The sequence below is a fragment of the Perognathus longimembris genome, chromosome 8 (genome assembly GCF_023159225.1).
Source record: "Perognathus longimembris pacificus isolate PPM17 chromosome 8, ASM2315922v1, whole genome shotgun sequence".
Taxonomy (NCBI): Eukaryota; Metazoa; Chordata; class Mammalia; order Rodentia; family Heteromyidae; genus Perognathus; species Perognathus longimembris.
The window spans coordinates 63,328,993-63,339,844 of record NC_063168.1 but is presented as its reverse complement, the minus strand read 5'-3'; the positions used below and the strand labels follow the sequence as shown (position 1 = coordinate 63,339,844).

At 49.8% G+C, this 10,852-nt stretch overlaps 2 protein-coding genes across 5 annotated transcripts in view; one reads left to right on the top strand and one right to left on the bottom strand.

Moving 5' to 3' along the window:
* Positions 1–263: 263 nt before the first annotated feature.
* LOC125356691 (WD repeat and coiled coil containing) lies at positions 264–8,545 on the bottom strand. 2 transcript variants are annotated; one of them, XM_048353338.1, is made up of 4 exons: positions 8,453–8,544; positions 5,018–6,983; positions 3,759–3,873; positions 264–2,361 (listed from the first exon to the last, which is right to left on the bottom strand). In XM_048353338.1, the coding sequence occupies exons 2-4, from the start codon at positions 6,887–6,889 to the stop codon at positions 2,171–2,173; spliced, it is 2,178 nt and encodes a 725-aa protein (XP_048209295.1). In that variant the 5' UTR covers positions 6,890–6,983; positions 8,453–8,544; the 3' UTR covers positions 264–2,170. The 2 variants fall into 2 exon arrangements, with proteins under 2 accessions (XP_048209295.1, XP_048209296.1); XM_048353339.1 differs by lacking the exon at positions 3,759–3,873 and having other exon boundaries at positions 2,173–2,361; positions 8,453–8,545.
* A 1,657-nt stretch (positions 8,546–10,202) lies between these two features.
* The window catches only part of Fkbp1b (FKBP prolyl isomerase 1B), a 53,144-nt gene continuing 52,494 nt past the window's right edge, over positions 10,203–10,852 (top strand). For all 3 annotated transcript variants that reach the window (XM_048353334.1, XM_048353330.1, XM_048353333.1), the window contains exon 1: positions 10,203–10,336. In XM_048353334.1, the coding sequence (XP_048209291.1) occupies positions 10,300–10,336 (37 nt within the window). In that variant the 5' untranslated portion in view covers positions 10,203–10,299. The remainder of the gene's footprint in view (positions 10,337–10,852) is intronic.

The window sequence follows — 10,852 nt, the reverse complement described above, 5'->3', positions numbered from 1 at the left end:
AAACAATTATAATCATCAAAATATTAGTTACCTCTGGTGCTATGCAGACAGGATCAAAGAGCTACCTCAGGGAGCCTGAAGCGTTCATTAGGTGGTATATAGTTCATTTTGCTATTAAGCTATTCTATACTATATGTACAACATATGCTTCTAATAACTATATAATAAAGTATAAATTATATGTGTGTGTGTAGCTTGTATCAAATAATACTAAGCCAAAACTGAGAAAAACTGGGGTGTAAAATGAGATTTATAAATAATACTTCTGTTTATGCAAAATATGTTTAATGTAACATCAGATGACAGTTTAAAGAGTTAGTGCTTCTTTCCAAAAAATTATTGCAAATACTGGATTAGTTACTATGGCTCCAATAGTCATAGTAACAGTAGAGGCCAAAGAAATACCTTCTTGTATGAAAGTTGTTAAGGAATTAGAGTTTACTTTGTAACAATATTTACTCTGGATTGTGTCTACCAGAAGAAGAACTACAGACAACTTCTACATCCGTAAAAGCAAGAGCATTTCTCTAAACCAGTACTAATCACAAAGAAAATGGCATCAAAACATTCACAGCAACTTCAGCCTCCATTAATGATTTTGTGAAGATACATTCACAGGCTTTGGCCCTAAGGAAGGTGGTTGTAACATACATCATGTGGCACGCGCATTGATCTCACTCAAGGGTCTCTTAGTCCCCTCTCTAGGCTTCTTAATAGTTGTCATTTCATCACACCCCAGACACTTCCTTCACAAATGGAGCCTTAGACAAACCTCAGACTGTCTTCCGTCGCCACTCCCAAGCCACTGATTACAGACAAGTGGCCTCCCCGTCCATTACCCCAGCAGATGTCTAATGCATTTGAACCACAAAATGGCTCCTTGCTGCTTTCCTAGCCTGGCTCCATCTTCATAAGCTGTAACAGACAGACAGGGGCCCCCAAGGGAACCAAATATTTCCTTCCTGGATAATGTTAAAGGAAGGTGGACAATCTATCTGCTAATGGAGTCTCTATGGCTCAGAGAAGGTATCTGCAGATGTGCTCCAGCTTGCTGCTCCCGGATCGATCGGCTAGGCGGCAGTAACGGAAATCCATGATGCTGTCTGGAAGCGATGGGAAGTATCAGGCCCACCTGAGGGGACTCGGGGTTACCCCTGTTCTGGCTAAGCTGGTGTTTTACTCAGAAATGTCGTAAACTGATGTTTCAGAACTAGCTTGGATTCAGTGGTATTTTCAACGTTCTGAAACAATTCCCTCACAGACTGTAAGCTGGTTTTAAGAGAAAAATATCAAAAATTAAAGTGGCAAGTTGGGCTGTGGGTATAGCTCAGTGGTAGAGCATTTCCCTAGCTTGTACAAGGCCCTAATTTTCCCCCTCCACACTGAGAGACAGACAGACAAGACAGAAGAGGCTTACTGCGGAATGGGGTGTGGGGAGAACAGTAAATGTTTATGATCCCCAAACTATGAAATGAAACAACCACCTTCAGGATGAAAATCACGAGGGGCAACAGCACGGGTCGGTGCCTTGGGCCTTGGCATTGTCTCCTAGCATTAGTACAGGCCCCGGTGGAACCCAAGGGGGTCAAATCACTTGAAATTGCATGCAGAATTGACCTAGGGCCAGTGTTTTACAGGATCTGGACCTCTGTTGGCCAGAACTGCATAAGGAAGTAAGAGGGCTCAAATCGCGGAGGAAAAGACCAACAGCAGCACTCACCCCTGATGCCGGTGGTGCTGGGAGCGAGCGGAGGGAGAGCTGAGGCCTGATGCACTCCGCGCATGCCTGCTGGCTGGAGGGTGAAAGGTCACACCGCAGCACAGGCTCAAGCCAACGTACCTGCCTGCTAAGTGCCCCTGGACGGTTTTAACCCAGCTTCAGGCAGGGGCGACAGAGCGTCAGAGAAACCACTAAAACGAATCCACACAGATCCACAGCATTGTTTTGTTCTAGGAATTCGGCCCTTATATAAAATCACAGCCATAAACATATAAGCAAATAATCACTTTTATGGAGTCACCAAACAAAGATGAGCTGGCCAGCAGTATGCCTCACCTGAGTGACTGTGCAAACCCCACCAGGGAGAGCCCAGGGTTCCAAGCTTACTGGTGAGGTTTGTAGTTGCAAAGGAAATCCTCTGTCTAAATAATTAGAACGGCCAGGGCTAGCTCAACTCGGGGTAGTCAGGTCTCCAAAGACCTGAAGGATCTGAAGTGAAGGATCCTGGCTGTGAGAAAGAGAGTCTCTGGAGTCATCTGGCCTGAACAGGCTGCCATCTCTGATGACAACTGCCTGGGTGGCTGAGAAAGTCAACGGGATGAAGCCTTCGCTGTCAGCACAGAGGAGAATCCAGTGGGAATCTGCAGAGTGAAATAAACACACTGGCAGTGAGGATCTCTTACCCACATCTACAAAGGAGATGCCTACCAAAAAAAAAGGGACCTCAAATACGGTCTTTTTGAATGGAATATAGTGGTTGATGAGATCAAACTTCATTATCCTAAGATTTTACAGAAAATGGAGAGATAAGAGAGTCCGCTTATACGGCAGGAAAGGGGTGTTGAGGATTTACAGTCATCCAAAGTTAATCACTTAGGCAGAAGTAAGGGAGCTGTATTACCACCAGGGCTATGGCTATTAAGTTTGGGTCTGGATGCAGGTGTGCACACATTAGAGGCTTATCTATATGACGTTTACCAGTTTCTCCAGAAACTTTATGAATAGGGAAACTCTATTCTGCAGGTCTTCACTAATCTACGACATTCAGGGAGGGTGAGTTGACTCGAACTAGTCTCCAGAGATCTGTAGAACCCTGAATGCTTTGTTCCTGGAGAATTTAGGGGTCACCAGCATAACACATGCTAGAATCTTCTCTGGATGCCTCAAGTCTAATATCTTTTGATCCAATGATTTTACTTTTGAAAAAAAAAATCTAGATTCCCTAAAATAACATATAACATGTGCAGAGGTTCCTCTTAGCGTTAATGTTAGTGGTCTTCCCGGCTACGGCAGGAAGGTGCAGAGGAGGGTTAGGATCCACCAGTGGCCAGAACAAAAAGTGAGACCTTATTGCAGAAATAAACAGCACTCAGAGGGCAGAGGTGTGGTTCAGTGGTACGGTACTTGCCTAGCAGGCTCAAAGCCCTAAGTTCAGACCCCAGGAAGTTGGACCAAACTCAAGTATCTTTAATTAAAAATAAATCATATAAATTAAAATTAATAAAAATAAATCTGTAGTGCCTTGTTTTCTTTTGTTGGTCATGGGGTTTAAACTAAGGGCCCGAGTGCTGTCCCTGAGCTCTTTTGCCCAAGGCTAGCACTCTACCACTTCGAGCCACAGCGCCACTTCCAGTTTTTGTGTGGTTAATTGGAGACAAGAGTCTCACAGGGGACTTTTCTGCCCTGATTGGCTTCGAACCACGATCTGCAGATCTCAGCCTCCTAAGTAGCACCCAGCATGCCTTAAAACAACAACAACAAAAATATTGCAATAGACATATGAAACGTTGTTCTGTCTTTTCCTTGCTTTTTAGTTCTTTTCTAAGTTTTCCCACTTACACGTTTAGATTTTCCACTAAAGATGTACATTTCCTAAAGTAAGATACCACACTTTCTATATGTTCTAGCACCTCTCATAGGCCCAAATATACAGTACCTAGTTAATACTGGTTAACTATTTAGCAAACCCCTGGATGACTGGTATGTGTAAAATACATGTGAGAGGGAGGGAGGGAGGGAGGTTCAGAATTCAACCCACCATGCAGCATCTCAACGAGGGAGAGGCCAAACAGCTGTTGCACCGTGCTGAGTCTCAGTTTGCCATGGCAGAGGAGCACTGCTCTTTTCTCAGCAGGACCGACAAAACAAGGCTTCTTAAAAAAAAAGAAAAAAAAGTGATTAAACTGGTTACAACAACAACCAAGTTAACATTTCTTAAGAATGGAATGTGGGGGCTGGGGATATAGCCTAGTGGCAAGAGTGCCTGCCTCGGATACACGAGGCCCTAGGTTCGATTCCCCAGCACCACATATACAGAAAACGGCCAGAAGCGGTGCTGTGGCTCAAGTGGCAGAGTGCTAGCCTTGAGCGGGAAGAAGCCAGGGACAGTGCTCAGGCCCTGAGTCCAAGGCCCAGGACTGGCCAAAAAAAAAAAAAAAAAAAAAAAAGAATGGAATGTGGGAGCTGGGAATGTGGCTTAGTGGTGGAGTGCTTGCCTAGCGTGCACAAAGCCCTAAGTTTGATTCCTCAGTACCACAGAAACAGAAAAAACCAGAAGTGGCGCTGTGGCTCAAGTGGTAGAGTGCCCAGGCCCTGAGTTCTATCCCCAGGACTGGCATTAAAAAAAAAAAAATAGTGCGCTGTGAAGTAAAATAAAATCTTTGATAGGAAATCTAGTAACAATCAAAAGTAAAAACAAACACTTCCATTTCTGAAAACAATCCAACCGAAATAATGGTGTTAAGCGTAATGGATAGCTGAATATGTCCACAGAGTAAGGAAGAATTGTTTGTTTGTTTGAAGCAGAGTCTCACCATCACATAGGCTAGGCCTGAATTTCCTCTGTAGCCCAGGCTAGCCTCAAACTCAATCCTCCTACCATAGCCTCTCAAGGGCTGAAATTACAGCTATACATCACTATGCATGGCTTAGGTTTTCATAGTAACACACTATGCACACATACACGTTATACATATATATGTACATACATATGTGTATATATATATGCACATGTATATTCATGAACTACCAGAGTGTCAGATTGTAGTCATTCATTGTTCTCATAGCAAGAACAAAGCAAAATCATGGTGTATACTGGTATGTGTAACTGGTTGGTTGGTTGGTAGGCTAACATCCAACCTGTGAAGGTATATCGACTTGCCTGTCAGGTATATAACACACTCAGGTCAGTTAAATTCAATTAAAGCACCTCTTCTCCTTAATGGGATGTTTGGCAGTACCTCTACCTATACCCACAGGGGCATGTATGGAGTGGCTGCTCTTTAATGGAGCAGTTACCTGGTAAATGATGTGAACGTAAGGGGGATCCTGAGAAAGTGGGTACTCTGGAGAGGATTTCTTCTTGGTACTCATGTATTCATGTATGAAGTCCACAACTTCAAAAATACACTGCTGCATTTCCGTCAGATTCTTCGATAAAACTTCCAGTTCCTTGGAGAGCTGATGTGTTTCCTTTTCCTTTTGTAAGTTCTCTTTTGGAGGCACATGAGGAGGTTCTGGGGTGCTGGTGTGGTCTGGTGATCTGCCGGGTCTGGACAGGGTGGCCCAGATCCAGGAGAACTTCCGGAGTGTCTCCAGAGCGCTGGACTCCTCAGAGACGGCGGAGAGGGGACTCGTGACTTCTTTAACAAGGGTTCTTCCACACTTGGCCTTCTGGTAACTGGCATGAGCTGTGGTTAAGGGCTCTGTGTTTTGGTGACAAACGTCTGGGGAAAGATGTTTAATTAACTTTTCTTTCTGGGATTTATTTAACAGAGGACTGAGAGTAGAGTAGGCACTTTGACTTTCATTGGATGCCACTAAGGGTTCTTCTCTGCCAATATTCTCCAACACCACTTCTTTAACAATCAAGCGAATGGTAAACTGATCAGACTCCGAAGAAGGAAGAAATGCAGTATCAGTGGCCTTCTGTTTTCCTACCAAAATTAACAATAATGTGTCTGTCAAGAAACATATGCCCTTTGGCCTTTCATTGCTCTCTAACTGAATCTGCTGGATGTTTGTCATAGAAGATGGAATGACAGAATAGATCAAAATTATATTACACGTATTAGAAGCCACTGCTACTATATGTGCTTTTAGATTAAATGCTATTAGATCAGGAACCAGAATGCCTGGGATGGTGACTTTTCTGGTCATGGTCACTGCCTTCTTAAAGGTCACAAGGACCAAATGGGAAGAATCCTGGCCTGTTCCTGTCAGGTAGTCTTTTTTTGAGAGATAAATAAGGGAACTCCTTTCAGACTGAGGCCGGTTGAAACGTATATGAGTGAGATCCAGGGGATCAGAAAAGGTAGGAGACACTGAGATGTCAGAAGGAGACACCGAGCTTTCCAATTTTGTTTCAGAAGTAGTTGCTCCCTTCTCCGCACAGGGCATTTCACCAGCGGCTGGAAGAACATGGAGACCAGCATCCTCGCTGGGGGAGGGAACATCAAGGGTTTCGGCCGCATTCAGGCCACAGATCTTATCCAGTGGCAGCTCAGTGGTCACAGCGACCTGGGAGTCCACAGTGGCTCGGAGGGAGCACACAGTGCTGTCCACATTGAACACCGGGCAGAAGGTGCACTTATCAAGCGTCTTCTGATAACTGTCCCAAATGTAGGAATGAAGGCTGCTGCCCACAGCCACCACCAGCCTCTGCCCGTCCCGGGTCCAACATGCGCAGTGAATGCGGCCCTGGGTGTCCACGTCCACTTTTATCCGGGAACCATTAGGGGTGTGAATGTTGGTGAACACAGAGATATCCTGCGCAGTCAGCACCACCAAGACGGTGTTTTTAGGGTGCCACACGCAGCCCTGGGGAAGGATGGGGAGTGGTTCTCTAATCTCGGAAATCTGAGACATTGGCCTGTGGCCTGCGCCTGTAGGACGGACACCCAGCTGCCACACAGTGACATGCTTCTTGTGCTGGATAGCGAGCAGACCCGGCACATCGGCCAGGCCCGGCGGGGCCCAGGAAAGCCCGCAGACATGTTCAAATTGACCAAGAACTTTGGATTCCCCAAACTTGGCCTCTCCGCTGTGAAGCTGCAAGTCAGTCAGGACAACTTGGCTCCCATCCGTCCAGGCAAGGCCGTGGCTTGGGTGGATGGCTTGATTCAAAACGTTCAATCCAGTCCTGAGCAATTTTCCTTTGCCCAACTCCATCCTTTCTGACAAAGGTTACCCGAAATGATTAAAAAGGAACAAAATAATCAGGTAAATCCAGAATGCAGAACATGGACCCCCTCATAGGGGAATACTGTTGGGGGATAAAAGGACAGAAGAAATGTTATACATGAAGAAACTAAATAAATTCAAATTTTAAAAGGGACTGCAAAGCAATAATGAGCAAATGTATAAACGTTCATTAGAGCTTGAACTGAGGAAATAAAATTTTCTGCCCCCCAAACAAGGATAGGCCAGGTACTAGTGGCTCATGCCTGTAATTCAAGCTACTCAGAAGGCTGAGATCTGAGGATCATGATTTGAAGCCAGTCCCTACAGGAGAGTCTGTGAGTCTCTTATCTCCAGTGAACTACTAAGAAGCCAAAAATGGAGCTCTGGGCTGAAGTGGTGGAGAACCACCCTTGAGTTCAAAAGCTAAGGGGCTGGGAATGTGGCTTAGTGGTAGAGTGGTTTGGACTTAGACTCTGACGACCATTTCTCAAAGCCTGTCATGTCCATTTAGGGCCAATGACAGATAAGGTTGGCTCTTCAGACAAGACTGAGAAGGGGAGCCCATTTGGAGTGGATTAAGGAGTACTGAAGAAATGCCCATGCAAGCGAATCCATTTTTCATTTAATATTAGATATTTGAATGTTGTGAGAAGAGCCTTTTTTTCAGGTTCTTGGGCTTGAACTCAGGGCCTGGACACTGTCCCTGAGCCTCTGTGCTCAAGGCTAGCGCTCTACCACTTGAACCAGAGCACCACTTCTAGCGTTTTCTGAGTAGTTTATTGGAGAGTCTCACCAGATTTTCCTGCAGTGCTGGCTTTGAACTATGATCCTCAGATATCAGCCTCCTAAGTAGCTAGGATTTACAGGTGTGAGCCACTGAGCCTCTTTTTTATTAAAGTAGTTTGCTTCCTTTCTGTTAATTTTTGTTTTTTTTTTAAATTTAATTTTATTTATTTTATTTTTATTTTTTGCCAACCCTAGAGCTTGGACTCAGGGCCTGAGCACTGTCCCTGGCTTCTTTTTGCTCAAGGCTAGCACTCTACCACTTAGGCCACAGCACCACTTCCAGCTTTTTCTCTATATGTGGTGGTAAGGAATCGAATCCAGGGCTTCGTGTATAGGAGGCGAGCACTTTTCCACTAGGCCATACTCCCAGCCCCTCCTTTCTGTTAATCTTGTGAGAACTGTTTTTCTGAAAAATGACTGCTTTGGCCTGGCGGCAGCGTGGCCCTTATTAATTACATTGTGGTTTCACCATTTTCCTGTTGCACTTTAAGACATCTGGTTAGAAGTTCCTTGACTTTTGAGTGCTAGCCTTGAGAAAGGAAAAAAAAAAAAAAAGGCTAAGGTCCAGCACCCAGGCACTGAGTTCAAGCTCCAGGACCAAGACACACACAGACACACACAGACACAGACACACACATGTACACACGTTAAGACCTACTGATTCCCCCATTCCCACGCGGCCCGCCCCCTCCTCCCCAACTTCCATGTCTCCGCCCCCAGCCTCTCCACAGCCGGGCCCGGCAGTAAGCACGGGGCACAAAATACCTTTAGCCTCGATGCCCCCCACACACAAAACATCGGGGTCCCGGGGGCGCAGCCGTGGGTCCCAGCACCAGAGACTAGATCTTGGGCAGCTAACGGAAGCAGCAGTCTCCCCCCGCCCCCCGCTCCAGTCCTCTGATTGGTTAGTGGAGCCCGGGGCGGCTCCGTAATGCTTCCTGACCATTGGCTGGTGGATGTGACACGTTAGGAAAGTGTCCTTCCAGTTCTCCAATAGGCTCGGGAGTTCGTCGCAAGCATTTCTGGGAGTTGTAGTTCTACAAACCACCACCGACTGCAAACCAGCCGCAATTTCTCCCACCCAAATGTTTTTTTTTAACGCGTTCTCCAACTTCTCATCATTTTTTTTCTTACTCTAAGTCGGAGCCAGCGAGTCAAAAGGGTATCTTTGATATTTTTGGTCTTGCCCGAGGGAGGGAAGTCTGAAGCCCCTTGGAAACTCTTCCGATTCGCCCCCTCATCATACACAAAACGCAATGTTCGTATGCACCTATTTTAATGTGCATTCACAAGAACCCTCTCCATAGGCCTGTTTCAATGGCAAACCTCTGTTCTACACTCATTCCAAACATGGTGCTCGTCGTCTGAGCCAGTGGTGGCTGTTAGGGTGTCTCTAGGCTTCATGACTCGGAAAACTTGGGGCACGTCCTGAAGCGCCCACGGGAGGCTGTGAGATCCGGATCCAAGTCAGCCCTCCTTCGAGGACGCCGACGGCCTTACCTGGGAGCCAGCCTCCTGCGAGAGCAGAGGGCGGGGAGACGGAGGAGGAGCCCCTCAAGGATCCATCTGGGGTGCCTTTGCTTCAGGCAGAAATCTCTCCCCACACCTTCACTTCAAGGGTCAGAAGGGAAGTCAGACGGAACTCTTGGAACGAGGCAGCCAAGAATGAGGAGGGAGGAAAAGAAAAACACAGAAGTTCTTAAACTCGCCTTCATTCTTCAAAGCCAACGTTGCCTCCTTCAAATTCCGTTCTCGCTTAGCATGTGTGAAGGCTTGGGTTCGATTTTCAGCCCAATGAATGAATGAATGAATGAATGAATGAGAAAGCATTAGTCAAGATTCCTGGGTCTGTTTTGGAGGTGAAAGAATCCACGCACCTCTTCCAGCTAGTTGGTGTAGGACAGCTATTTGGTCTTAATTCAACTGGCCTCACCTGGGAGCCGGGGCGCGGTTCTTTGCTTTGCAAGGTGAGGAACCACCCCCCATCCGCCACCCCACCCCCCAATCCCAACCCAAGTGCGGGGACTAGAGCTACTGTGGGACGGGGGAGAGTCCATCATAACTGGGGGCTTCCTCCCTCCCCCGGCCCTGCTCCTGGAGACACCTAGTCCGGCTGGGTGCCCCGCTCCCGCTGCGGGAGGGCCCCGGACTCCAAGGCCAGCACCTCTAACCAAGGCGGCGGGAGGGCCGCGTGGCTGCCCCGGGCGTCAGCACCGACCGAGGCGATGCGAAGTCAAGTCTGCGAGGAGCCGGCTGCGGGCGGGCGTGCACGCGGGGCGGGGGTGGGGTGGGGTGGGGGGTGGGGGGGTCTGGGGTCTGCACGGCCCCCGCCCCCGCCGCCAGGGGGGTGGAGCTCGGGGGCCGGGCGCAGCCACGTCAGGGTCCCCGCCCCGGCCCACCCCACCTTTCCCCGCGGCTCCACCCCGCCGCCCCCTTGCCCGTGGCCCCTCCCCGCGCCGGTCCCGGCTCCCGCCGCGCCTCCTCCGGCTCTGCAGTGGCGGCGGCGAGGCGAGCCGGAGCTGCGGCGGGGTCGGGCCGGGCCGGGCCGAGCCGAGCCGGGGTCGGGGCAGCGGCGAGGACCCCCCCCCGGAGGCGGGGCCTGCGGGAGCACGATGGGCGTGGAGATCGAGACCATTTCCCCGGGAGACGGTACCGGGCGGGCGGCGGGGCCGGGGGAGGGGCCCGCGGGCCGGGGTCGGGTTCCGAGGAGGCTGGGGTGGGGGGTGGGGGGGCGTCCGAGGGGAGGGGACGGGGTGCGGGGTGCGGGTCGGGACCCCCCCGGGGAGACTCCGGGCGCCCTGGAGACCCTCCTCCCGCACCCGCTCCCCTAGGGGAAGGCGGGCGGCGGCTCCGGGACGGGGGTTCGCCGCCCACCCCCGGCCGGGCCGCTGCCCGTGGAGCTGAGCGCGCTCGATTATCCGCGGGTTTCCCGGGGTCCGTCGGATTTCCGCGCCGCTTGCCTCGCCCCGCGGGGGTGGGGGAGGACCTGCTTGGGGGAGGAAGCGGGGCGCTTCCACCCCGTCCCACCCTGCGGGGCCTCCCGCCGGGCGCCCCCACCCCCCCACCCCGCCCCGGGGGACCGGACCCCGACCTCCGCGCGCGCGTCCCGGCCTCTGCGTCTCCATCCTCCCCGCGGCGCGCAGCCGCCCGGCCTCCAGCCCCTTC

Coding starts and splice junctions, on each gene's coding strand:
- LOC125356691 (XM_048353338.1), bottom strand. CDS start 6,889: ATGGAGTTGGGCAAAGGAAAATTGCTCAGGACTGGATTGAACGTTTTG. Junction 3,874..5,017: donor ACGTTCACATCATTTACCAG/GTAACTGCTCCA, acceptor TTTTTTTTTAAG/AAGCCTTGTTTTGTCGGTCC. Junction 2,362..3,758: donor CCTCGTTGAGATGCTGCATG/GTGGGTTGAATT, acceptor TTCACTCTGCAG/ATTCCCACTGGATTCTCCTC.